The sequence below is a fragment of the Phoenix dactylifera genome, chromosome 11 (genome assembly GCF_051530095.1).
Source record: "Phoenix dactylifera cultivar Ajwa chromosome 11, Ajwa_hap1_PhDact_Kaust_v1.1, whole genome shotgun sequence".
Classification (NCBI taxonomy): domain Eukaryota; kingdom Viridiplantae; phylum Streptophyta; class Magnoliopsida; order Arecales; family Arecaceae; genus Phoenix; species Phoenix dactylifera.
The window spans coordinates 2,699,692-2,727,013 of record NC_143200.1 but is presented as its reverse complement, the minus strand read 5'-3'; the positions used below and the strand labels follow the sequence as shown (position 1 = coordinate 2,727,013).

Genomic DNA, 27,322 nt, shown 5'->3' with positions numbered 1-27,322 from the left:
TTGTGCATGGTGCAAGAAAAGATTGATCTTCCTAGGACCCACAAGTTAGGCTACAAACAAATTCACAAACTGGCCATGCAAGAGATTAAGAATATTTTTGCCATGGAAGGAATGGAAAGAACAAGTTTCAGTAAAGATCTATCAATCTACAACCATCAAAACTCACATAAGTTCGTTAAATTACGGCCACCAAAAGATAAAAGTAAACGTGTTAAAAAGTCTTACACCATATATAAAAACACCTCCACCGAGCATCCATCATACATCAGTCTAGATGCTTAATGGTCTCATATGATCTCAAATGCGAAAAGAAATCGAACAAACAAGATATTTTTATTTTAAAGAAAGGTTTGTAATATAAAAGCTGAGAATCCCAGTTTTAAGAAGTGACCTCTCATCCAACTTTTTCTCTCTTTTCCTTTTGACAAAAATAATTTTTAATAGGATGACAGGATCTGGGCTGTCCATTTTACATCTCACAAGCATTGCATTTCCAAGATCTAGATGCAAATAAATTACAACTGTTTTTCAGGGCTTCCTTATCCCCAGTTGCATTATCCACTGTGTTGAGATGGGGCACGTACCCATGGTCGTAATTGGACAAAAGGTTACCTGTCACAGCAAGGGTAAAAAAAAAGAGAGAGATTATGTTCCATACAAAAATTCTGCATATAAGCAATACATGCTACAGGGAAACCAAAGTTAAGAGCATATCAAGCACGAGTCACAAAAGTACCACATGGATGCATTTTTTAGCCAAGAAGACCACAAAAGTTCTAGGCTACTGTTGGGAACCAGCTTTTGGTGATAAAAGGGTAAATAGAGAATTGTTCTGTATCTTACAAAAAACTATACCTGAGCAGACTAAACAAGCTAAATCCTAGTATGGTTCCATAGGTATGCATACTTTTGGACATGAAAAACAAGGTCACAGAGCCTGGTAATGGTCACCGACAAACAAGCATGAACCATGCCATAACTCCCCTATCATATCGAACCCTCACCACACAAGTCCTAGTCCAGCAATGGCTGGGAGTGAGTTGTGAATTCTGGTGATCAGGCTTGCGATCTTCGATTTAAGATATTCAGAATAAATATCCCGATAGAATTGCTGGCTTTCTCAATCATGTTTACAATTCTGTCATCTATTTGACATGAGGGCTACAGGACTTGATTTTGGAGCAAGAAAAGTGTTAGTCCAGGCGCATTATGGTACAACTAAGACTGAGTTGGAAAGGAATTCATCAATCCTTGATTTCATGATTTCTAGCCATAATTTTATTTTCATCTTAACATGAGGCTTTTCATCTCCCTTACTTTTGCCAGCACATAGATGTCCTTCTTAGCTTCTTCTAAGAAAAAAGATATTCTGCATAGATCTAATTCTTTTTACAAAAGAAGAAGAATGCCATGAATGTTATCAGAACATGCAAGATCTTACAAAATAATTAATATGTGTACAATTCTCTTATGACATACATACGCCACATAATACCTTGAGAAAGAGATTGATGCTAGCGCGACGTATTCCAAAAGAAGAAGAAGAAGAAAGAAAAGAGAAAAGAGAAGTTCGTATTTATCAGCTTTACAAGATTCTTGAAGCCATCTTTGGAGAGAATAAAGTAATTTCAGTCCATCCCATGTGCTGATCACTAGTAAGTAAGAGTTGGAGTAGAAACCTGAATGAATGGCGGTTAAAGTTTTAACCACCTTGGCTTAGTTGACTTATTCATGACACGTTTAGGCTTGAATACGGCAGGAGAATTCACCACCACAACATGTTCTGGTTTCGAATAATTCAGATCAACATGTTCTAGAATAGGAACTGTCTTTTGCAAAGACAAGATATCATCGCGAAGATAAGGCCCTCCATTTGTCACTGCACTGGTAGACTCTGAAACAGAAACAACAAGACAGCATTAACAAATTTAATGAACAGTAACAAAAAAAATCAAACATAAAACTTCTTGAAAAACATGCATAAGATTCAAGTTTGCAGCACAAAAAATTGATAACAATGTCACCTACAAATGTGATACTAGTCTAAGTGTTGAGGTGTCTAAAAGAATCTCAGAGGGAACCTTTAAAAGCTCACTGACAAATTCATAATATACATGTATCTATGTCAGAATGCATAAAAGAAGTAACAAGGAACTTTCTAGAATTAGTGTTAGACATTCAGTGTTGACGTCGAAATATGAACCATAATAGGAGTGTCATCATATGTTCAATTAACCCCATAGTATATTACCCCCCCTACCCCACAAAAAAAAAAAAAAGAAACACCACAATATAAAGCAATGCGTGCAATCTTGTTACTGGGACTATACTAGTTAGGATCGTTACTAAGCCCAACCGTATCGACACTTGGTACACAGAAGCATACAGTTACCACTATTTTTGTCTTCTTTTATCCATCAATTTTTTGTTTTCAAGGTTACTTTCAGATTTATGGATCTTTGAACTATCATTTTAAGTGTATTTTACTATTATTTTATTTTATATTGGTCTTGGGAGACTGTATAATTGCTTAATGGATGTAACTGTAACAACTAAACATAGAGAATGCATATTTTTGAGCTTGAAAATATATATCAAATTGACTTAGGCATTCTCTCTGCCACCAGTGGCACCGCCCTTGCCTCAGAAAGGAGCCATCGCCGGTCGGAAACTCTCGCTTGCCCACTCAAGAAGAAAGGAAGAAGGCGTGGGACTCTTAACGAGGAAAGAGTGGTTCCCCTCCCCGGATATTTATAGGTTGCTTAACGTTTGTGGAACAGACGGTTGTGATTTGCGGTTCCCTTGCTTGTTGGATTCCTGCCGGAAGTACACTCCGAATAAATCTCGTACGTCCTATGTTTCCTAAAACTACTCATACTCAGTCTTATCCTTTTCTTTCCCAGGATTAGATAATTCCAAACATATTTTGCACCCTACATTAATACCCCTCCCAAAAAAAGAAAAATCTTGGCCACCTCCGCATGCATGCACGCATGCATTAAGGTGGGAAGAGTGGGACTCTTAATGAGGGAAGAGTGGTTCCCCTCCCCGGGTATTTATAAGTTGCTTAACGTTTGTGGAACGGACAGTTGTGATTTACGGTTCCCTTGCTTGTTGGATTTCTACTGGAAGTACACTCCGAATAAAACTCGTACGTCCTATGTTTCCTAAACCTACTCGTACTCAATCTTATCCTTTCCCTTCCCAGGATTAGATAATTCCAAACATATTTTGCACCCTACATTAATACCCTTCCCCCCCCCCCCCAAAAAAAAGAAAAATCTTGGCCACCTTTGCATGCATGCATTATAAGAATTATTCTTTTAGAAACGTCCATGGTAAAAAATATCCAGTGAGCTGACTCTTCGAGATGGGAGAGATACTAATAAATTTTACAGTAACAATAATTTAAAAAAAAACAAATTCGAAACCACAGGATATAGTTATCGGCAGCTAGACAAGAAAATAATATTGCCAAAAATATTATTTTTGATACTAAGAATTATTTTTTTAGTAATATTTATTGTTGGACTATAAAGCTGATCACGAACTGAATTTGGGAACAAAAAACAACAAATTTTATTTAGAACCAGCTTGAAACCTGATTTAAAATGAATAGAGTTTAGACTCGATCAGCTCTACTGGAGTATTGTAAAGTTAGTTACATACAATCGTATTATTTTTTAATGGCAACTTTTTAAATAATAGTTGGTATAAATTTTGTTACTAAAATATACTGTTAGCATCAAATTATTATATCATCGCTGAGTATCCACTATTAAAATGGATTGATTATTTATGAATTTGATGGGATTTCGTGGCAGTCCAATATGTTGCTGCTTATGGATTTTATTAAGCAGCAAATGGTGAAACCTAGATTCTCTCCTCCTATAAGTCCTCTTCAGCCCTTCTATAATTTTTGAAGAAAAGATAGGAGAATGGCATCTCGTGGCCTTCTCTCTTTTTACTCATGAGATGCACCGAACTGAGTCATACCGAGCAAAACTATGATTTGGCTAGTTTGCACCGAGTCCCGAGCCAACATGCCAAACCAACCTAGTTTTGCACTTGTTTCATTTAGTATCCGACATGGGCAATTCAGGTCTATTTGGCAAATCGTGGTATAAACTATTCATGAAACATTGTCTAGTAATTAGGAAACTAAGACATCCTTTTATCAAATAAATTTGTGGTAAAGTATCCGTCCCGTGTAGCCTGTACACATATTAAAGCACATGCTCAAGGGCACAAACTCTCTAACTACCACTGAGAAAACAAAAGTTCTTAGATTTTCCCCTCATTACCTTCTTTTTATGACGTTTCATGTGCCAGTAAACAAGCAAAACTGCACATCTCATTGCATGAGTGATAATGCACATGGCTAAGAAAAGATGTCCTAGTACATGAGGCTCCTGCAAGTATGGAGTCTACAGAAGATCGGATGTATGCAACCTTACCCCCCGTGCAGAGAGGCTATTTGCGTGTTTCGAGCCCATGACACCCAAATCATAATGGAGCAATCTTACCATTGCACCAAGCCCGACCTTTATGTAAATGCACATGGCTAAGATATAGGATAAATTTTAAAAAGATTTTGTCATGGATTAAAAGCTAATATGTCTTCCTCATGAAAAAGCCATAATGACAGAAAAATGCATCATGGTTAGCTTTTCTTATGGGCAATTATGCATGACATATTGACAATCAATTTGCGACACTAGCACAATAAAGGCTTATCTACTACTGACACATTAAAATACTATAATGACTATGTAATGAAATTATAACAACAAATTAATGGCAGAAATCATATATGAGTAAAAGAAAAACCATTCTATAAGAATTTACATACAGTCAAAATAAGCCAAGAGCAGACCTTTTGGCAAATCATAGGAAAAGTGAACGATAGCACCAGGGGCAAAGCCAGCCGAATAGAAATCCTTTGACATATCTCTAATTCGCTCTTTTGGAGGAGCTGTATCTGAAAAACCATAAAAGCTGATTAAGCAGCTGCATGAAACACAGAAATAGCATAGCTAAATGGATAGCCAAGTAAGTTTCACCAAATCATTAATTATTACTAAACATAACTTTTTAGTATTGTTAATATGGAATAAACAAATAGTCCTAGAAATAGGAACGTGATTTGAGTTCCTTCATTATCCACCAGAATGATTCTGGGTTTCAAATGAGCCCAACAGGTTGCATGATAACTTCATAAAATATTTCTTTTTGTACTTTTTAATTAGTTAAGTAAGTTAAGATAGTCATTTAGAATATTTAGCATTTTAAAAGTTTTTTATTCAATTAACAATGATAAATATAGCAAAGCAAAAGTTTAATTGGACTGTGTGCATAAGATTTTCTTTTAGTGTCTTTTGCCCAACTAACCAGTTCTTCTATAGTCTAGGATTTCTTATGTTATGACTGCAAAAAGAAGTAACCATCTAATTCCATGATTTGTGTGCTCTGTTTCTCTTTGATTTCTGAATCATAACTTTTTTGTGTAGCCTCTGAAAAGCAAGTGTTGGTACAAAGCCAATATTATCTTAATTAATATGCCCTACATAGTTCGGTTGTTACTTTGAAGACAAAATAGACAAATGCACCTATAAAAATTAGGTAAGGAGGGCCATTGCTTGGTGTAATAGCAATGGCTTGGGCTGACAAGCGCAATGCCATGGGTTTGAGTCCAGGGGCAGCCACTTTGTATTAAAAAAATGCCCACAGTTATGTCTACCCCAAGTTCACCCCGCTAGGACTCTGGAGTCTGGACTGTCAGGAACATAATCGGGTAATGACCTCTCAAAATTAGGTATGCATTTATCATATTATATAAATAATAAACTCATATTAGAGGAACATCATAGACATCCAAAATACCTTCACGTGGGTTGCACTTGCCAAACTCTAGTAGATAAAAATGAAATATGCATTGATATGTGTGGCATGTAAGAAAATAGTGTATTCTTCCCATATTATATGTAAGAATTAGATGAAACTTACACAAATAGAATGGCAACTCTGGTTGAGAAACTACTTTAATAAGAACATCAACCAAACTTTGAATTTTCTCTGATGGTTGAAAATTTGCCTCAAGAATGCAGCCATCGGGGAAGCGAACCCTGATTATTGCCTGCATAACCGTAAAAGTATTTAAAAATGAATGCTGCAAATCAAAAGTTAGGAAACTAACTCTTGACACCACTGTCCTTCCTTTGACTCAAAAAAAAGAGAGCAAAAGATAAATAAAAAAAGAGATTATGGAACAAGTCTAATCCCAAAAATTTCTAAAAGCAGCCTATTAGATACTCCATAACTACAGGAAACATGCTTGCTTAATATGACACATATTTTCCTAGGTTATATAAGGCATTGCACCAAAATGCTGAAATAACAGAACAACACTAAACACTCCCGAATGATGAAGGATGGGCACACTAGCTGAACAAATCAAGGAAGAAGTTTCCAACAATGCAATCAATTTCCAAACCTCCTCTAGTAAATGATGCTGGACTACCCATGCTATGTTGACAACATGCATGAAAGCCTTATACTCGAAGCAAAATCTCCAAACATGTGCTTTGATCTTAGGTACTCTAAATATGAATCACACTACACCAAGGGCTACCAAAAAAATGAAATAAAAAAATAATTCCTTTAAAGGATAAATGTTTTCCTTTCGATAGGGTCACAGGATACAAGTTGAATTTCTTTGTTTCTGCATTAGCATGGCTGAGCCTCTGCTCCATTGAATATTTCATTTTCAGAGTCATAAAAAACAAGAACTTTTTTATTAGCATGGTAAATAGCCCCACCAATTCCACAAACTCCAAAGTTATCCAACAAGCAACCATCAGAAGTTGGTCTCAACTAGCATCTGAAGGAAAAAAAGAAATAAAAAAAAAGCATAATATTGCTTCTGACCATCTGGATAGCACATACTTCTCAGTAATACTAGTTTCTTCAAGCAATTTATCATTCTAATCTTCTCTAACAACCTAAACCGTCAACTGGGGATTACTTCCAGAATATGCTTCCTACTTGCCACGCATAGAATGCCACCATCCAGAGTTCCAGTCAGGACACATCCCAAAGGGTAATATAAGAAATATCTATTTCACATGAACAAATCATGTGTTTGAAATGTCACACACTATCACAATAATATGATGAAATAGTAGATGAATTGTTGTTTCCTTTTGATCTCTACGCAAAGACAAATAAAGAGCTTAAGGTTTTTCTTAAATTGCAACTTCAGAAATTGTCGCAAACAAGAATTCCATTCTAGCTCCGCACCACCGCAACCCCCCCCCCCCCCCCAGGCGCTCTGACACGCCAAAAAAAGAGAGAGAGAGAGGGAAAACTAATAGATAAAATGAAAGGCCGTGAAGAACAAGTCAAGGGGCGGGTCTACTGGCTGCAGCTTGGCCCAACCCTTGGCTTGTTGGAAACGCTTGGCACGCTCCTTCGAATGGCCGGGGAATCAAGACACGGGGAGGGTCTACTTTTTAGTGCACCCTCCAACCACAAACAAACTAATGGATAAATAAGATGATCCATGCTAAGGAGACTGAAAAATGTTAACTAGTTCTTGGATTTCTGATCTTGATACCCAAAATAGTGGGTCACTTTCAAAAGGGTAAGCATTATCAAAGACCAAATCACCAACATACATCATCTTGGAAACATTCAATTGTTACCTATACCGACCTAGAGCATGCTTTCAGAGTGAATATCATGGATTCAACACCTAGATTTTTCTCAATATGTTACTAAGGAGAGGGACAATGTCAACAAGTTATTGGGTTTCTGATCTTCATGTCTAGATTATTGGGTTGCTTTCAAAAAGGTGAGTCCATGTTAAAGATCATATCACCAACCTACAGCATTTTTCAAACACTCCACTGTTTCCTGTACTGACCTGAAGCATGCATCTTCGAAAAGCTTCACAATGTGTAGCCTTTCATAATGTGAAATACTCTTTGCTCTCTAGCAAAGACATACCTTTTGTTCCACAAATTTTGCAATGATGACATGGCACCCACAGTCCCACACTATTTTAATACAAGTAGCTGTATCAATATTGAACATCATACAGGTTGAGGATTTTCCAAACTCCAAATAACAAGACTTGGAAACTTTGGAAATAGATTGAGGGATAATTATCGCAAAACAGAGCTACAAAGATTTCTCTCAAGAAATTTCTCCAGGCCCAGCCATTCTTTTATGGATACCTTTGTACATTTGCTTGTTATCCTTTTTTCCCTTCTCCTAAATAAGTTGTCTAATTTAACCAAGAATTTCTTTTATAGGTGATGCTTTTAAGAAAGTCATTTTTCTTCTAAACAATCAAATATATTGCATATGCTCGTACATTTCCTCTCTTTTACTTTAATTCTTCACCCACCCACCACCCGTTTCCTGGGGGGATGGAGCTCTGACAAGTTCTTAAAACACAATATTTTGAAACCATGCATTCTAAAGACCAAAAAAGGTGAATGCCTTCCTCGATTTCAACATCTATGGTGCTGCATGCTTATGTTTGCATGTTTTAGTGAGCTCAAATGAGTTAGTACAAGAAGACCATCCAACTTACCAATGCCTCAGCTGCAACAGGCCAAGCAGCAAGTTGAGGTGAAGCTCAAGTTTAGTGCACAGGCTAAAACATCCATCTTCAGAAAAAGCTCAAAGCATACAAGCAATGAACAGGTCCAAAATATTTGTATTTTTTTCAGGAAGAACTACCGAATCACAAGAAAGCAACCCACCAAGCAAAACACATGACTTTGCATGGTTATGGAGGAAGTTGCAACTTCAGTGAACATACTATAACTTAGGGTTTCAGAGAATTAAAAGAACACTATAATTATAGAATGGATTTTTTTTGTAAAGAGAAGAACATTTCAATTTCTTCCCCTTTTCTTTCTTTTAACTCTCTCCTTTCCTAAAACTAAGCTAGGCATCCCAAAAAAACTCAATGTCTGAATTCTAATTATGTTAATAAAGAAAAGCAAGAAATCATAATACATAAAGATGAAATGTCCAAATGGAACCTAAAATTGCCTACTTATATGCCATTAAAACACTTTCCAACCTAGAAAATAAGTGCCATCAATTCTTAAATTAAATGATCATGGAACAGAAAAAGAACAATTATGACAAGAAAAATATTAATCTATATGATTAAAGCAAGACAATCAACAATACGTGGCATAAGTAGGCAACATAAATTTCAGGAAAGAAGAAAAGACTGTTGAGTTATCAACTAGGGTCCTCAGAAATTAACAAAATGTCAAAACAACGGGCTTGTTGTGCAATAAAAAACAAGTGAATGCACTAAAGTAATTTTGGAGCACCGTGGTTATTTGTGCTCTGCGAGCGGCTGCCTCTGCTTCTTGAGTTTTCTGGGTCTTCAAAATCTGAGATTGAACTGTACATGGTTTGACTTAATTAACAAAAATATAATAGCTCAAAGTTGGAAAGAAAAAACTGCCAGTGTTGAATTTGTAATTGAAAACTAGGATGTCAATATATTGTGAGACCGGTATCATCTAATACTAGAAATCAGAAAAGGGATTAAATAAATTTCATTGTCAATACAATTACCTCTTGCTTTATCTGACATTAGTTGATAATAATCCTCTGGAGTGAGATCATAAAAGTTATCCTCCAGTTCTTCTTCTGCAAAATATATGCAATTAATATAAATAGACAACTAAGGACTTAATATAAAAAAGCATCCAAGTACTTAAAAAGCTAATATAGACATAGGCAGTCTTAAACATGTAAATCTCATTGCCTGAATTTTAAATTGGGAAACCTACACTATATCCAACATTCGCAAAATATCATCAGGTTGTTCCTAGAATCCATGTCAATAACAAAGGAGAAAGTTCATGATTAGGAATAAAAAACATACTAGAGGAGAGGGATACCAGTAGAAGTGGCAGATACCACATGTGACGCCAGAGCGTTTGCTGAGCTTTTGAAGACATGAATTTCTCGCCCAAGCTCTACTGCAATAGCTGCAAGCTTGGTCTGAAATTATTTTACATATACTTCAGTCACTAACTTGTCAAATAGAAACACATATAGCATGAGCAATTACATTAAGAAGCAAGCATATAAGCGAAGAAGCCAAAGATGCAACTGTGTGGTGAGAGAGAAGAGGGGTGGGGGGGGGAGGCGGTGGAAGAGAGGTAACCTTAAGTTTGAACGAGAAATCAGCATGAGGCGCATGACTTATCCACCATGTTTTAATTTACAATCGACCCGATAACAGTCCTGATTACAATCCAAAGCTCCAATATTCTAAATTTGCATTGTAGGAACTTAGCAATCAAAATTTTTTCTAGTGAATCGATGATTTTATTACGTAGAAACAAATCATATGCGCGTAAGAAACATAAATTATCATTGAATAATTTTTCTTTTCACATGTCATCATATAGCTCCCCTGAATTCAATCCAAAAGTTCCCAATTTCCATCGAATCTAAAACTTAGAAGCCGATATGCATCAGAATACAGATCTTGTCTATATCAGAGTCATCACCACAAACCCTAATGGGCATCCAGCGCTCCTACTCTTCTCCTTCTAAACAAAACCAAAATAAAATAGAAAACCCAAAATTTTCTCCTCCATCGAAATTCAACCAACAATCTCCATCGAATAGATTATAAGAATCCAAAAACAAGAAAAAATTAAGAGGGATAAAGGAAAGGCTTTGAGATTGCCTGAGAAACATAAGAGAATCCGTAGCAGAAGAGAAAAACCGAAATCAAACAGAGAAAAATTGGGGGAGAAATCGAAGAAGAGAAGAAAAAGGAGGGAGTTTGGAGGGATGGATTGACCTGAGCTTCGCCGGCGCCGGCGGCAGCGGAATCGGACAACTTCATCCGCTTGAATTCCATCCGGAGATACAAGGAGTCTTCTTTTTTTTGGTGAAAAGATACAAGGAGTCTTCTTGGCTCACACCTTGCTTCGCTGTTATTTTTATCGAGCTTCGAACGCTTATATACGAGTTTGAATAAAACAATCCCAATGCGAGAAGGAAAGAGGCCGACTCCGCATGGGTTTAACATCACGCCAACGGTTACCTCCGTCTTGATTTGGTAACTTCGGCGTTTTGGCGTGACGTCATCGAGGACATAGAGACAGCAAACAGGACATCCATGCCTCAGGCAGATTGGGTTGAGCTGAGGACAAACCCTAACCTAACCTAATCCCTAAATTCTTTAGTCGGAAAATCTAATGATCATATTGAGATCCTGCTATTGGCATGCACTGGTGTTCAAAGATATCAGTTTATCTAAAACTAGTAAAGATTTTGCCAACTATATCAAATGATCTATAATCAAATCTTGCCTTCGCTAGATTTGAAAAGCGAAGGATATTTACCGATGGCCCACCTCTCTCATTACGATTATAGGCTTAGGAGAAAAAAAATAGATATATATATGTTAAATCCCATATATCATAAGAGTTCCAATTAATTTGCACTAATCCCAATGACAGGAGGCATCCAAACTGCCCTTCTTACAATCCCAAGTTATAATCCTCAAACTTTCTCTTCTTATTTTGGCTAGTTTAGCAGCACATTGCCACTTCATCTGTCATACTATTCTTGATTCCACAAAACAAATCCCCGGAGAAGATTTTTTTTATTTTATTTGTGGAGGTACGGTTGTTAAATTTAAGGATAATGAAAATGGTATATAAATGAATATTATGTATAGTGATATAGGTTCATCATAGATTCATAGTACCCATTTTCAGATATTTGCATTTATTTTTATCATTAAATTTGTATTGCAATTCTTGTAGGTTTGAATTATTTTTAAGAATGAGAGATTTTTGTGGTTTTTTATCAAAATAATATTTTGGAGTCAGAGCTAAGTACATAGGAATTGGATAACTAATGTTCGTACATCGATTACTTAAATAGGGCGAGGATATATTTGGTGAAGCCGAAACCATGGCAAGCTTACCAAAACATCATTTTATATCATTTCAGTTGATATCTAAAGTGTCGATATAATAATCTAATATCTATCATATATAACTAAAATAAAGATTCAATTTGTATAGAGTTTGCCATGCGAACATCAGTTATTAATACAATTAGAGGTACAATTCTTTATTTTAGACTATTTAATAATATCATTGATATGATTCTTTATTTTGAATAATAAATAGGATTTTATTTAATACAGTTCACTCTACTGTATATCTAAAATAACTGATTATTCATCAAACTCCTTACTCCTGATTGGAACTAGTCATATACATCATTTTTTTATTTTGCTCTTAATAGATTTATAAAATTTTAATACCTTCAATCTTGATAAATAAATTTCATATGTATGACAAATGAATATCTTGTAAACACATTATTTAAGGTCATAATAGTTGGTTTCGATGTCAATGACAAGTGCTATTATCATGTAAAAGGTGATTAAAAAGTACTATAATTATTTATTATTATTATTATATAACTATAATAATAGTTATTATAATATTTAAAAATGTTATAATATAAATATATCTTTTATATAATAATAGTTGTCATTTGCTTTTAGATCTAAGCCTCCAATGACTACTTATTAATAGATCTGTTATAAATGAGTATAATCAAGTGATAGATAATAAAGTATATTATTATTATCAATATTAAATATCAATTATATACATACTAATGATATTTATATGATTAATATAAATATAATTGATGCTTGAATATATTATCTAGCTAAAATAGATAAATTTTATACTTATCTAAATCAATGTTACTATAACTTTTTGCCCCATTATTATTAAAACTAATTACTTAACAAGCAACAAAAATTTTGTGAAGTAGAGATGTCCATGGAGGCCAACAACCCGCTAACACAATCCAGAGATCGCCTAAAAATAAAAAAGAATTTGCTTATTTTAAGAGTTATATGAATTACTGTTTTTATAAAAAAATAAAGAAAAAAAAAAATTTTGGGGGAAAGAGAGGGATCGGGAGAACACGTCATTACATACTTGATTTGGCCGAACCTCTTTATTAATTAGGTTACACGCGTTACGCCTTGTAGAAGCAGTGAGCTGCAACTACATGGTGGGGCCGGAAAATCTCGACCACTCCTGGGTGGGGGTGCAGAAGATGGTGCCGTTTCTGGTGCCGTAACCGAACGCTTCCCTTCTTTGTAAAATCCGGCGGGCCGTAATAATACAACCGGAGCAGGGCTTTTCAGTCAAAAGAAAAAAAATCCAGCCGTTCACTTACAAACGAACGGTCGAATCCAATCTAAAAGTTCGCATCCGGGGGGCTTTTGAAGCCCTTCCGGGCCTTCTGTTCGCTCTCCGACCCTTCCATCTCCATTCCTTCACTCTCTCTTCTGGCTCGAAGGGTTGATCCTTACGGATGGCCAAGGGGAAGAGAGAGAGGAGGATACTCGCGTTCACGGGTGCCGCGGCGCTCGTGGCCGTCGGCCTAAATCTCCTCATCTCAGCCATCAAGGCGCAGAAATCGAGGAAGAAGATAGGTGCTCTATTCTTCCCTTTCTTGAAATCTATCCCATCATCCTTTCTCATATTTATACATCTCTTTCCGTTTGTTTCTTGGAGAATGCGTGCATTTTTTATTTTCAGTTTTGCAAGGTTTGATTGATGTTAGATTCCCTGCTTATGTATGGGATTTTGGAGTATTATAAGTTTACTTGTGGGTTTTTCTAAGAACTTCAAGATGGCATTATGTTTTTGTTTCAAGATTTCATTTTTGTGCGTTTTACAATAATTAGGGCTGCTGGTTTTGGGTTCTACGATGATGGGTTTACAGTTGGTGAGAATGCTAACGATAAGGCACAAGAATTGTATGGAGAACCTAATGTCCAAAGCAGAACAAGTCAAAAGTCTTTGCAACAAATTGCAGGTTTTGAATCATGAAAGAATTCTAAAAATGATGCTGATTTGAAGAGCTCAGAACTCAAAAAAGAAAATCCTAGGTTTGAAATAATTTCAAGATTTAAAACCTTTGAAGCAACATACAAACTTTAGACTGAATCGAAATTTGAAAGACGAAGAAATCGTAAACTTTAAAAACTGATTGGTGTTTTATATAGTTTTAAAACTGTTTCAGTCAAAAAGACAAAGTAAGGGGTTGTCTCAGGGCAGGGAGCACACACGGTATCCTTTCCGGCGCTTTCCATCAAAAAAGGGCACTCCTCTCGTACTAGCTTCCGTCTTCTTATCTCTACTTCTGTCTCTTACCCAATTCTTCCATTTACATTTCTACTTGAACCAGAGGCGGGACCTATTTCATTTTGGGGGTTATCAAATGATACATAGTGCAATATGGTCAGAACGGGGTATGTATTATGTATATAATTACAGTAAGAAAAATATATATATCCCGCAAACAAAGGAAACAGGGGAGTCCAATCAACAAATCTTTTTCCTCTCCTTTTCTATCCAATTGGTCTTCTACTTCATCAACTACTCCCATGGGAAGAGGTATGACCATTACTACCTGTAAATTTTTTTTTAAGCAAGGACATACAGCTCAACATTGTTCATTTAGATTGAATCCTGCTTTTACCGGTCCCTAATCTGCCTCTTAAAGCCAATATTAGCACGGATCGTACGGAAATGTAACTCACTATTCAAACAACTATTCAGAGTGCCTAGAGCTCCTTGTAAGGCTTGTTGAAAAACTCGGCGCAGGCAGCCCTCTACCATCCATCCCATTGCATTCCTCTCGTAGAGTACTGTACCATAAGCATTGCTTCTTGCTTTGCTATGAGAGTGAAAGCTGCTCAGAAAGGTCTGTTTAGTGAGAGGCTATGCCTGTGAGGTTCCTCATTGGCCTTGGTGCAGGTCACCTCCTTCTAAGGAACCCAGACTAGTCCTACCTCTGCTTCTAACTTAAGGAAGTAGCTAGCCGCTGTTGCTATGCCGTGTTTGACGATTGTTGCTAGAATGAATAGCCAAATCAAGGGAATGAATAAAAGTTTTTTCCGGGTATAAAAGAGTTTTCAGTTCTGATTTATACTACGTACGAGGCATAAATTTTTGTTACCACGAGATGTATTGGCTGCTGCGGATCATTTGATCGGAATGAAATTTGGAATGGGTACACTTGACGATATGAATCACTTGAAAAATAAACGTATTCGTTCTGTAGCAGACCTGTTACAGGATCAATTCAGATTGGCTCTTGTTCGTTTAGAAAATGCGGTTCGAGGAACTATATGTCGAATAGTCAATGTTCAAACACTTTCTGCTTCTGCGGAACTGAATGATAGGTAGTTTTCTTTCTTTAAAAAGTGAGTCGGCTCAGCCTAACTGAAATAACAACACGAGATCCCAATCTTCTTACCAACCACAATTCTCTCAATAGTGGAAGTATATTTTCGAGTGGAACGTGCCCAACAGCCCTTCCTATCTGATATAAAAGGATCCCATGATCCTGAACCGATCTTACCTGGGATCGCAAATCCCAAGTTTGTCTATGAAGAGCTGATCTAATTGTATTTTTTTCTGCGCTATTTGTTTACACCCATTAGTTTGTAAGGGTTTCAATGCAGACTTTGATCCTAATCCATCAGTGCCGTAGATAAATGGGTCATTAGAAGGATTTACTCGGTAAAGCAGTCTCTCAGACGGGAACGAAGGGACTAAAAAATTTGTAATAAGTAATCTTTATCTTTACTATTAGGTTTAGAATTGGCCATTCAAAAGAAAACATTCCTTCAAGAACACAAGACATAATTCAAGACATGGAAAGATTACTTTAGAGGGAAATTATAGCTTTTGTAAAAGATGATTTTGTTTAGGAAAAGAGAGGTGCTCTATCCTTTCCTTTCTTGAAATCTATACCATCATCCTTTCTATATTTATACATCTTTTTCCGTTTGTTTCTTGGAGAATGCGTGCATTTTTATTTTCAGTTTTGCAAGGTTTCATTGATGTTAGAATCCCTGCTTATGTATGGGATTTTGGAGTATCATAAGTTTACTTGTGGGTTTTTCCAAGAACTTCAAGATGGCATTATGTTTTTGTTTCAAGATTTCATTTTTGTGCGTTTTACAATAATTAGGACTGCTGATTTTGGGTTCTATGATGATGGGTTTACAGTTGGTGAGAATGTTAACGAGGTAAGGCACAAGACTTGTATGGAGAACCTAAATTCCAAAGCAGAACAAGTCAAAAGTCTTTGCAACAAATTGCAGGTTTTGAATCATGAAAGAATTTTAAAACTGATGCCGATTTGAAGAGCTCAGAACTCAAAAAAGAAAATCCTAGGTTTGAAATAATTTCAAGATTTAAAACCTTTGAAGCAACATATGAACTCTAGACCGAATCAAAATTTGAAAGACGAAGAAATCCTAAACTTTAAAAACTGATTGGTGTTTTATATAATTTTAGAACGACTATTTGGTATAGAATTGGCTATTCAAAAGAAAACATTCCTTCAAGAACACAAGACATAATTCAAGACATGGAAAGATTACTTAAGAGGGAAATCATAGCTTTTGTAAAAGATGATTTAGTTTAGGAATACAAAACAATGCACACTCATATGAAACAGAAACATCAACCAGTTTAAATCCAAAGTTACATAGAACGTTTTATTTACAATTTTGAAATTGCTGGTTTTGAAAACTATCGTGTTTTCATATTTCAGTTTATCTCAAAACCTAATTTTTAAGGTTTAAAAAACACCATGTTTTAAATTCTAAGACAAGGAGGATAGTCACTTACCTTATGAGGCCAATAGAATCCTCAAGACCCTGTCCAAGTTCCTCCTTCTCCCTCTTCTTCCTCTTCTCACTCTCCTTCCTTTTCTGTCCTCTCTCTTAGCTTGTCCCCCTGCCTCTATTTATTTTTATTACTATTTCCATTTGTTTAAGATATTACATATAAATAAGGAAGTACTACCCATTCAAGTTCAACAAAAATTCCTTCAGGAGTAGAAGTTGGTTGCTCAGTTTTAGTTCAAACTTCAAATTTTTAGCATCGGGTCAAGATTTCAACTTTAGAATACTAAGCTATTTCTTAAAATCCAAAAGTCAGGTATATAAGTCTTATAGATTAGTCCTTAAGGTATATTATAGGGCTGAAAATGGATTGGATACTAGTATGTCCATATCCATAATTGTTTTATTTGACAAATACAAATATGGATACGGATGTTAGTCGGATGCAAAAATTTATATCCATATTTATTTTAAATGGATACGGATACAGGTCGGATAGTTGTCTATCCATATCCATTTCCATTTGTCTTTGACGGTTGTGGATACGGATGCGGATATTAGTCAGATGCTCAAATTTCTATCTATATCCGGATAGTTTCGGATACGAAAACCGATTCAAACGGATATTATCCGATCTACTTTCACCCTAGTATATCACATATTTCAGTACCGTTCAGCACTTAGTACATTGATAGAAGGTTTATATTTCAATTTTACACACATCCATATATCTATATATATGTGTCTAAGTTCAAGAGGGCTATTACACTCGAGGCCTCTTGTCATGAACTTTGGTGAGTAATAGGGCTTGCACAAGGTTATGCCCATGAATCACGAGTTATGGACCACAATATTATCATATTACTGCATTATCAAATCAAATCAACTTATTTCCCTGTTAGATACTTTTAATCAAAAAAATTGGGTTAGTTAAATAAGCTTTGTAGAACTAAAGGTGGGGAGACACCATTTGCCAATTTTGCTTAAGAGAACATGATTTTCAAGGGAAGCCCTCATATGAAATATCACATCAAAAACACAAATGTGTACTATAGTCTATAAGATCCATAGTTCTATAGTCTTACTAATTCTGAGATAGATGCTGGTCAATTTTGATGCCTTTTCTCTGCAAATTTCACTTTTGAACTAGTCTGTAATAATCTGTGAAGCACACCTTCTTGCTCATCACTGTACTTCCTGTATATGAAGAAGATAAATGATTTATCAACTTATTTATTGTGCATGACAATATATTGGAATAGTGACCACCAGATGATGGATTGTTATGTCATATCTGACATTATTAATTGATTATGTGGTAAAGTGAAATGAAGAAAATTGGGTTTGCAATGGCTGAATTTTTTGTGCTGCTCTAGTTCAATATTCAGTGTTTTAACCTGCAGTGTGGGAGAGTCCAGTTTATTCTTTATAAAAGATGCTCTAAGTCAACCTATGCTATGTGATATTAATTTAATATTTTTAGTGTCAGTTTTAATACTTGTTTGACATTTGAAAATTTTGGGCTGATATGGTTCTTCTGGTTATATAAATCATAATGATTCCTTTTGTTTTGTATTATGGCAGATGTTCTGGGATCAAGGGTCCGAGTCAATCTTTCTGCATCTGAAATTCACAGATTAAGTGACCAAATCATTTCTAAATCAAAAGAAATTCATGATTTAGTTGCTTCAGTTCCCCTTGAGAAAGTATGTGCTTGGTTTAAATATTTTTTTCATGCTGGTAATCATATGCAATGTAGTGACCTTTCCAGAATTTTGAAATCCATTCTTCATAAGTCATTATTCCTTTTTGTGAGTTTGTTTTAATCATGTGGAGAAATTAATTGTTCATCTTTTTGTATTTTAAATTCCTTCCATGTTGCTGCAATATATTTTATCCTATGCCTTTACTTATGACAAGGTTTTTTTTTTCACTTGATGTACTATTTTGAACTGTAATTATCTATTAGAGTGCATTCTAGATGGCCTTTTTGTGATAAGTGGTATTCTTGAGCCATATCTGATGCGTAAGCCCAAGCTTGAAATATGAACCCTATGGAATGGGCTCTCTTCATGTGCATATTTGACAGGCTAGACTCCAGCGGGGTCAACTTAGGACTTGAAAATTATTTAAACCATGTGGTTTGGCTGTCTAAATTCTGGCTCCATTCATTCCTATGAAGGTTGATTACCAGAATCACTTTAGAGTTCTCCTTGGTGAAGTTTATGCATAATCAGCTAAAAGTTTCTTTTCCATATGTTAATAATTTCATGCCTTGATGTTGATTTGTACATGTATAATCTTTAATGATATGTATGCAAACATGATAACTTGCATCCAAACAAATCGTTGACCATCAGATTGGGGAATGAGTGGGCTGCTTGGAGACTAGTTTCCAATTCCATGCCCAGTCTACCTTTGAAAACATTGTTGATAATTATGCATGCAAAATAAGCTTCTAATGATACTTTTTATTTTCTAAACAATATCTCGTGCAGGTTACATATGCAAATGTTATCTCACCTTTGGCAGAACTAGAAACTTACCTATTTCCTTTGGTGCAATCCTGTGTGTTTCCAAGAATGGTGTCTACTTCAAGTGATGTTCGCAAAGCCAGTACTGAAGCTGAGAAGCGATTAGATTTACACTTTCTGATGTGCAGGTCCAGTATTTTACCCTCTTCTTTTTTACCTATCTGCATGAATTAATTCTTAGTATGCCTCAGCTTGTCAGTCATGCTTTAAGGGATTGGGCCCTCCTATGCTGCCTCACATGTTTCTAGACATTATACTAGAGTAGCTACATGTTTTGTCATTCATCATTTTTGTGTAGGCCAACCCGTTATGTCTTACTATTTCCCTCTGTATGCAATGTCATTTTTCCTAGAGACTGACTGCCCATTATTTTTCTACAATCTTTGTGATCTAACTTGGGCTTAGGTTGTGTCACTCTCACATGATTGCAGTAAACATTGTATGATATATGAACTTTTGCTTTATGTTTACTTATTCTGTTATGGATTTGGAATAATAAGTTCTGTATTAAAAAAATGCTAATAGTAAATTTCTTGTCATGCAATCTATATGCCTTGTTGTATTTATAACTCTTTACTGTTATTTTTGATATACATGTTTTTTTCTTAAATAAAGGTTTGGAACAATATAACAAAGAAGGCCTCTGAGTTGTCTGGATGAAACAAAATAAAAATCATAATAAATAACTCATTACATATTCATGCATCTAAAATTGTGTTCTAAATTTCTAAACTAAATATGTTGGCTTTCCTTGCCAGAAAAGTAAGAATTCTATTCTTTAGAAACTTCTGCTAGTCAGGAGCTCAGTTTTCTGAATTTGTTTTGGTTGCACCTATGGTATAGATCTTTATTGTTTCATGCAAGGTGACCAGAAAGCGTGAGGATGTATATCATGCTGTCAAGGCATTTGCTGATAGAGGGGAATGGCTAGGCTCTGAAGCAAAAAGATACATTCAATGCTTGGTATAGAATTTCTGACAAATCCTTATGATACTTTTGCTAGCTAAATACAATGCTGTATACTTACCTGTCATATTTAAAGGATGGATCACTTAATTTTATCTTTTAAGAGATGGGATATCTATCCAATTTATCTTTTTACCAAGTCATTTTATGAACTGTCAGTATTTTTTTGTTTTGATTAATTTGCCTACAATAGCTTTTGCAAGGAAAACAAGAACATATATAACAAATTCCTATGTAGATGTGACAAGTATAGTTGATTGTTGTTGTGATTGTGAATCTTCTTATGGTATCTTGTCAAAGTTCACTATCATTGCTGAGCGCAATATGAAACAACTGTTTCATTTTTTATGTATCCTCTTTTTAATTTGATTTGTAATTGTCTATGATCTTCCTGTATAATTTGAATCTTTGGATATACATTGGCAGAATAATAATAAATTTCTTTCTTTATATGAATATTAATATTATACAATTAAAGTAAGTACCCGTCATTTAAAATAAGGTTGCTTGCTCTGTAAGGGTGTTAGATGTCAAGAAGCTGTTTGTATATGAAGGGAGGAAAATGGAATTGGATATGTTTACTTAGATTTGCTTCTTTTTTCCCGGTTATATAAATGTAAACTAGTAATACTTAAGAGCGAAAATTTTTAATTGATTTACAGAAACCATAGACGAACTTGATTTTTTGGCATAATCTTTACTATAGATGTATAATTCTCTTAGGTCCCATCTGCATATGATATGTTCATACTCCAGAACATTGGTTGTTGCAGTTGTGTCCTGGTATAAAATGTTTTTGGTATGTTGATCCTCTGGAACAATGAGTTTCACTGGTGTTTCTGAGTCCAGGCTGAAGCATCTCACCTAGTTGTCTTGGAGGATACCATCATGTTTAACAAAATTAACATTGTCTCGGTGCAAAAGTTCTATAACATTTCAACATGAAACCCATTCTTTCAAAATAATTTAAAAGGTTTCACCATTGACCTTTTATTCAACTTCTGCGATTCATCTATTTATAAATGTTTTTTTTTTTTACTTCAACTAACCAAGTGTTGAAGTCTTATTTGTATCCACCTCAGACCCATTATTGCGTACTGCGCCCTGCCATGAGCTGGTAGAGCAGGGGCCTGTACACATTAGTATTGGGCGAAATTGGCCTGTATGACACCGTATCGAATAGTATCAAGACATACTGACCACATACGTTTGGTATATTTTTTTAAATTTTTTCTAGTTTGTACTGAGGTGTGCCACCAGTCGAGGATTATACCTTACAGGGCAACAACGGATTAACTATCTGTATGGTCAACAATGAATGTGCAATTCCCTATGTAGACGCTAGTGTACATATCAGGTTATATGCAAGGAGAATGTATGTTTCAATCATTCCCATAACCATACTAACTACTAATTCTAGTCAAATCCATATTATAAGTGTCTATATCTATCTGGATCCAAAATACCAATATCCAAGAATTCTTTTCTAAATTATCCTCTCAATGTTTGAGTGAAATTTATAGTACTAGTATTTGCAGATCTGACTGATTTTTGCTGTCCTCAGTCCATTGTTTCAGATGATAATTCTGTTGACCAACCTGTGTTTCCCATCTAGAAAACTACCTCCTTTCCAAGGGAATATTTTGTTGGACCTTTTGATTTAAATTTGTTCTCCAAGAAAGCTGGGGGAGAGTCAAAGCTGTTTCCTTGTTCTAGCCCCAGCTGCTGGCTTAGATGTTCAAGAACTGGCTGGAGGGGAAGACCTTACCATGGAAAGATATGTACCTATATAGGCCCTTTCCGGGACAGCAAGAAATTCACCAGGCACAGGTGGAAAATACACCCCTTATTGCTAATTGAATTATAAGCAGGAAAACCCCAAACTTGCCTACTTGACTGTCTTGCTAACCATGTCGCCTTGAGGCTTCTTTGAATTGAATAAAGTGAAAGAAGGTTTCTATATCCCGAAGGCCGATGACACTTGAGGGCTTAGACCACAGGAACTCATCTTTTTTTAGCTTAAAGATAGGCCTTCTCGCTCGAGCCTTTTTTGGTGCATCTAAGACTGATAATCAGAGTGATGGGAAAGAATGGCACAGTCATTCTGATTCTCGCTTTCTTTCCCGCACGGGGATTCGTTCGATAGATCTGACCGCTAGCCTTCCTTTTTGATTCAGAGGAATTTCTCTCTTCGTCTTGATGCCTGCTATCTTCCTAAACAGGAGAGAAAAGAAAGAAAGCCCCAACCTCTTCCTTCCTATACTCAGAGTCATCTTCAAAGGTATCCCAACACCGGCCCCATCTCTTAATCAATCCGCTACGCACCTTAAGCGCTAGAAGGAATCCGGAAGGAGGTGAATCCCTTAGAAGTTTCGATCTTCCCCCAGCCTTGCTATCGAGAGTGAAACTTTATCCAACTCTTGAATACCATTAGTGGAAAGCAGCAACGAGAGCAGCAGGTAATTGATTAAGGAAGCAAGAACTATTAGGCAACGAGGGGCGTAGCGCTTATCGTTTCAAAGGCGATTTCTCTTTCGAGATGCGAAGAAGAGTAAGGGTAAGGCAAGCAAGGAACTGATTGACCTACATATGCACATTCCTATTGGGATAACTTCATATGAATATGCCTCTACAATCTGGAAAGACTAATGCGTCAATAAGTGAGAGCGGCTCAGAAGGGGTTGAGAACGTGATGAATTCTAGTGACAACAATATTATCCACATACATGCCGAGTTTAGTTGTATTCTTTCTATTTGGATCTAAGAGTATAATCATTTTGCCATCCAGCTAGTCTTTTTAGCTTTTTAAAATGGGCCTGATTAGACTGTCTTTATACGCAAGTTGCCTATGCTGATTTATAGTCCTTTATATCATTCCTTGAAAATTGGTGAATGGCCAGATAGATGCCATCTTATGATTGCTACAATGTGGAAATGCATGTTTTTCACAAATATTTGATTAAAGCATGTGGCACATTAGTCTTTAGAGTTAACACCAAGGCATGCCAAATTGTGCCAAATCGGACCGGTCGGGGACCGGCATGATTCCGACTATATATTCAATGCGCTCCTCCCTTGGCTCATAAACATTAAGAGTAAGCGAGAGAGCACCCCTCTGGCTCGAAAAAGAGCGCGAGTGGGCGCCTCCTGCTTGCGAGCATTGCGCCCCCCTCCCGATGGTCCGCCCTCCCACCGATGGTAGGTCCCTCCCTCTTCCTACCCCCTCGCTCCCTCCCTTTTTCTTTCTCTCGCTTGTGTGTGCTTGGGTTAGGGTTGGCTGAGGCGGCCCTCTACCTTCCTCCCTCTCTTCCTCCCTCTCCCCCTTCCTTTCCCTCTCTATGAAAAAGGGAACGAACTAGTCTCTACATTTTTTTTTAATTTTTGAATTTTGAATTGAAGTTGGCAAACCATATATCAACTTCAGTTCAAAATTTGAAAATAAAAAAAAGTCCAAAACGGACCGGAACGATACAATATAGATCCGTACTGTACCGTCGGCTGACCAGTATGGGTTCCAGTACCGATTTGGCGGACCTTGGTTAATACCTAAATCTATTATCCCCTAGTTGTCTATATAGTTGCATGGAGAAATCTGTTGCTTTTAAAAGAATGAAAAGTAATGATTTGTATTATGTCATACATGCTATAACTTGGGGTGGTTGTTAGGAAATTGGTGGTTTCATGCACTACTTGCTTATGGTTGGGGTTATTAGTGGGCAGGATATGGACATAGCAAGTTGTAGAAATAAGCTCTAGTCCAGTCCTATAACAGTGTGTAAATGGGCATTGTGCCATAGAGTAGTTACTTGGGCGTATATGCATATTTTCATGTAATTGTATATGATGTGTTTATATGTGCATTTCTGTGTATATGTTTGTTTGTATGTATCTGTGCATGTGCATATATATTTAAAGTTAGTAAAAGCTACCACATCTTTGTATTTCGTCTTGAAATGTTGGTTTATTCCCGCTTCTTGAAATTATCCTAAGCTCATGCTTGATTAAATTTGATTTTCAATCTTGCATTTGGAGGTAGGAAAAATGCTCAACTTAAGGTTCAATCCATTAATTTAGATTTTTTTGGTTTTTTGACTGAAGCATAAAGAATATGGTTTTTCTTACATAGAAGTAATTATTTATGTTAAGGGAATATAGATGCATGGTTTTTCAACAAATTTATACCTTCTTGGTTCAAACAAAGCTAGATTTAGTTGATTTAGCACTTGAAATGTCAGTCTTCATATATCATGACAGCTAACTTCTTGGCCACTATGGTATACCCATGTTAGCTGCATTTTGCAACTATCTATTGCAACACCCCCAACATAGGTCGTGCTTGCCTTAATGGACATCAATTCCTATGGCTGATGCTATCATGAGGCCCGAACCGAGTTGAACCGTCCTGTGCCATCCATTTTTGACTTGTATCACCCAGTCGGTATTGTGGTTTGGAATGAGAAAAAAATGTTGATAACATGGTATGAGATGCATACTATTTCATACCAACCATACGATACCAAATCAGTATTGTACTGGTACAGTTTGCAGTACCGGTTTTCTGGAACTTGGGTACCGACATTTAAAACATTGCTTCTAGTAGCTAGTTTATCAATGCTCCTCAGCTTGTTAACTATATAACTTTTCTAGATTCTTTGCTACCTCCATTGCTCCATCACTTTGCTTCACTTATCACACTTTTCAGTAGCTGCATGCCATCATTGATGTGTAGGGGGACTATTAACTTGTCTACGCTTTTCTTATAGTGTCCAATATCTTCTAGGATAGAGAAACATTTAATATTCCAGAGCTTTTTGTCGTGATTTAAGGATTGGAGTGTGAGTCATACTTTTGGTAGCTTAAAAGTCAGGCTGTCCTTTAAGAGCATTTCGCTGGACTTCTTTATTTATTTTGTGTGCTATTGCCACTCATTACCAGCATTTGACCTAACAAAGGTTGTTCAGTTGTTGGCTATTAATATTTGTTCTTTTGCATTTTTGAGTTCATAACTAGTATATGTTCATTGATGTAACTCAACAGTGTTCTTTAGCTCTAAGAATTCATTGTAGATACAAGGACAGAAATCATTCTTGATAATCAAATGATATATGCTGGCATCTTTTTCTATTTTCGGTTATCTGATGTCAGCAATAGGCTCATATTTATAATTTTCATACTGATTCTACGTTGTCCAGTGACAGGTTAGAGAATTTGAACGGAATGGTGTTAACCTGACTATGAGCAAGAGGAAGGAAATGGAGAAATTAAGATCACAAATAGATGAACTAAGTTTGCGGTATATTCAAAACCTAAATGGTGATAATAGTTTCATTCCCTTTAGTGAGCCAGAGCTAGCTGGGATGCCTCCCCAGTTCATCGAGGTTAGCTTTCAGACATTCTATCATCTTGTGGAGTTCATTTTGCTATTCATTCCATATCTATTAGCTTCACATTTGTTTTCCTTGTGCATCATTCATAATCAGATTGTTCTGCCAAACTTTCTCTTTATACTGGTAATAGAATATGTGTTTTGGGTTACATGGATTGGATGGAAGTAATTAAAAAAACAGTTGCATGGCATAACATGCTTGTTGCTTCAAAAGCATATATCAATTGTAAGTATGTTTCTTTGAAGTGTATAATTGTATGCTTCTTTAGCAAATATGATACAGTTAATACTAGTATAGGTGTGTTGCATGATGTGGTGATTTAAGATGACCAGAAAAGTATTGTATGCATCTATGCACATTGGCTAAGTATTAATTTGTTTGTCATGTATATTTGTCTACATAGTTGTATCCTTGAAGGCTTATGCATGGATAAAATTTCAGTCCATCTAGGGGGTGTTCTTGAATTGATCCATCAACCGAAGAATTTGGATTATTTCAATCTGTTCTAACAATCCAATGTTTCAATAACATGGCAACTCAGGTTGGTTTTGTTAAGCACTAAAGATCGGTTGTCCACTCTCATAGCCTGGTTTGCTGGACCTCATGGGAGAGAATAAGGGTGAGTTTGGTGATTGGGGTTCTTGCGAGATCCCTAAGCCCAAAGATCTCAACCTCTCACGATTGTCCTGGTGGTCATTGGGTGTTGAAGAAAGGTGGGTGGAAGAGTTGGAAAATTGGGAGATGGAGTTGGAGTAAAAGGCATGCTACATCTTATTAGGTTGTGGTCATGGAAAAATGTTGAGGAACAAAGATCATGAAAACTGAATGGATGGTGTTTTCTCGTTCCAACTTTAGGGACAGTAAAGGGAGAGTATTTCAGGGGGCTCTTATCATTTGGCAATGGCAAGTTGGCCATGAGGCTGGTGGGGATGGTTGGGCGATCCATGTGGATGCTGGGAAAGGTTTGTTTAAGAGATAAGGTTAGGTTTTCCTTGTTCCAAGGATGGGGACAATGAAATATATATTGCCCCTTAGAGAGTGCTCTTATCATTTGTCCATAGTGGATTCATTGATGGGCAGTGGATTGTTGGTGGTTCAGTGGGTGTACCTTCTCACCGTTGCTAGCTGGAATTTTCCATTTAGGATGGTGCACCTGCTTCTGGATCTCATTGGACGCTCGTCCCCACACTGGCTTTCTAAGTGTTTTTTTACCAATTTTCTTAAGAGACCCGCATCCTCGTACCCGCGCCCACGCGCTTTTGGTAACTAAGAGCAGGAAGCTTTCATTTAGGGTGGTGCACCGAAACATGGACAGGACTTGCTTCCTAAGTGTTTTAATACTATTTTTTCAAGAACCCTGGTTCCACATATCAGCACCTAACTTGCCTCCTGGTTCCACATACCAGCACGTAACATGCCTCTAGTAATTAAGTTCTCACCATGAAAAAGGCTTGATCCGCCTTGATGGTTTGGGAAGAACTCATTGGAGGATTTCTTAGTAGCTAGTTCTTTCCTTTATTACATAGGATAGCACCCACCGCTTTACCTTAATCTAAAGGAGATATTTGTAATAATTTAGAATTTTAGATTATATATAAACGTATCATTATATGATGCATGTATTACTTGGACTGGGTCGTTTTTGAATTTGATTGATTCTCATTTAGAATTACAATTTACCCTATCTA

The 27,322-nt window shown here is 36.3% G+C and overlaps 2 protein-coding genes across 4 annotated transcripts in view; one reads left to right on the top strand and one right to left on the bottom strand.

Moving 5' to 3' along the window:
- Positions 1 to 314: 314 nt before the first annotated feature.
- LOC103711082 (plant UBX domain-containing protein 1-like) lies at positions 315 to 11,066 on the bottom strand. Its single transcript, XM_039128350.3, has 8 exons — positions 10,856 to 11,066; positions 9,939 to 10,041; positions 9,610 to 9,684; positions 9,360 to 9,433; positions 6,007 to 6,136; positions 4,877 to 4,981; positions 1,680 to 1,894; positions 315 to 612 (listed from the first exon to the last, which is right to left on the bottom strand). The coding sequence occupies exons 1-7, from the start codon at positions 10,913 to 10,915 to the stop codon at positions 1,695 to 1,697; spliced, it is 747 nt and encodes a 248-aa protein (XP_038984278.2). The 5' UTR covers positions 10,916 to 11,066; the 3' UTR covers positions 315 to 612; positions 1,680 to 1,694.
- Positions 11,067 to 13,302: 2,236 nt separating this feature from the next.
- Positions 13,303 to 27,322, top strand: part of LOC103713620 (Zincin-like metalloproteases family protein) — a 46,282-nt gene continuing 32,262 nt past the window's right edge. The window contains exons 1-5 of one of the 3 annotated variants that reach the window (XM_039128349.2): positions 13,303 to 13,534; positions 18,332 to 18,453; positions 19,246 to 19,409; positions 20,154 to 20,244; positions 25,446 to 25,625. In XM_039128349.2, the coding sequence (XP_038984277.2) occupies positions 13,414 to 13,534; positions 18,332 to 18,453; positions 19,246 to 19,409; positions 20,154 to 20,244; positions 25,446 to 25,625 (678 nt within the window). In that variant the 5' untranslated portion in view covers positions 13,303 to 13,413. The remainder of the gene's footprint in view (positions 13,535 to 18,331; positions 18,454 to 19,245; positions 19,410 to 20,153; positions 20,245 to 25,445; positions 25,626 to 27,322) is intronic. The other 2 variants (XM_088706390.2, XR_005512587.3) reach the window with 2 other exon arrangements.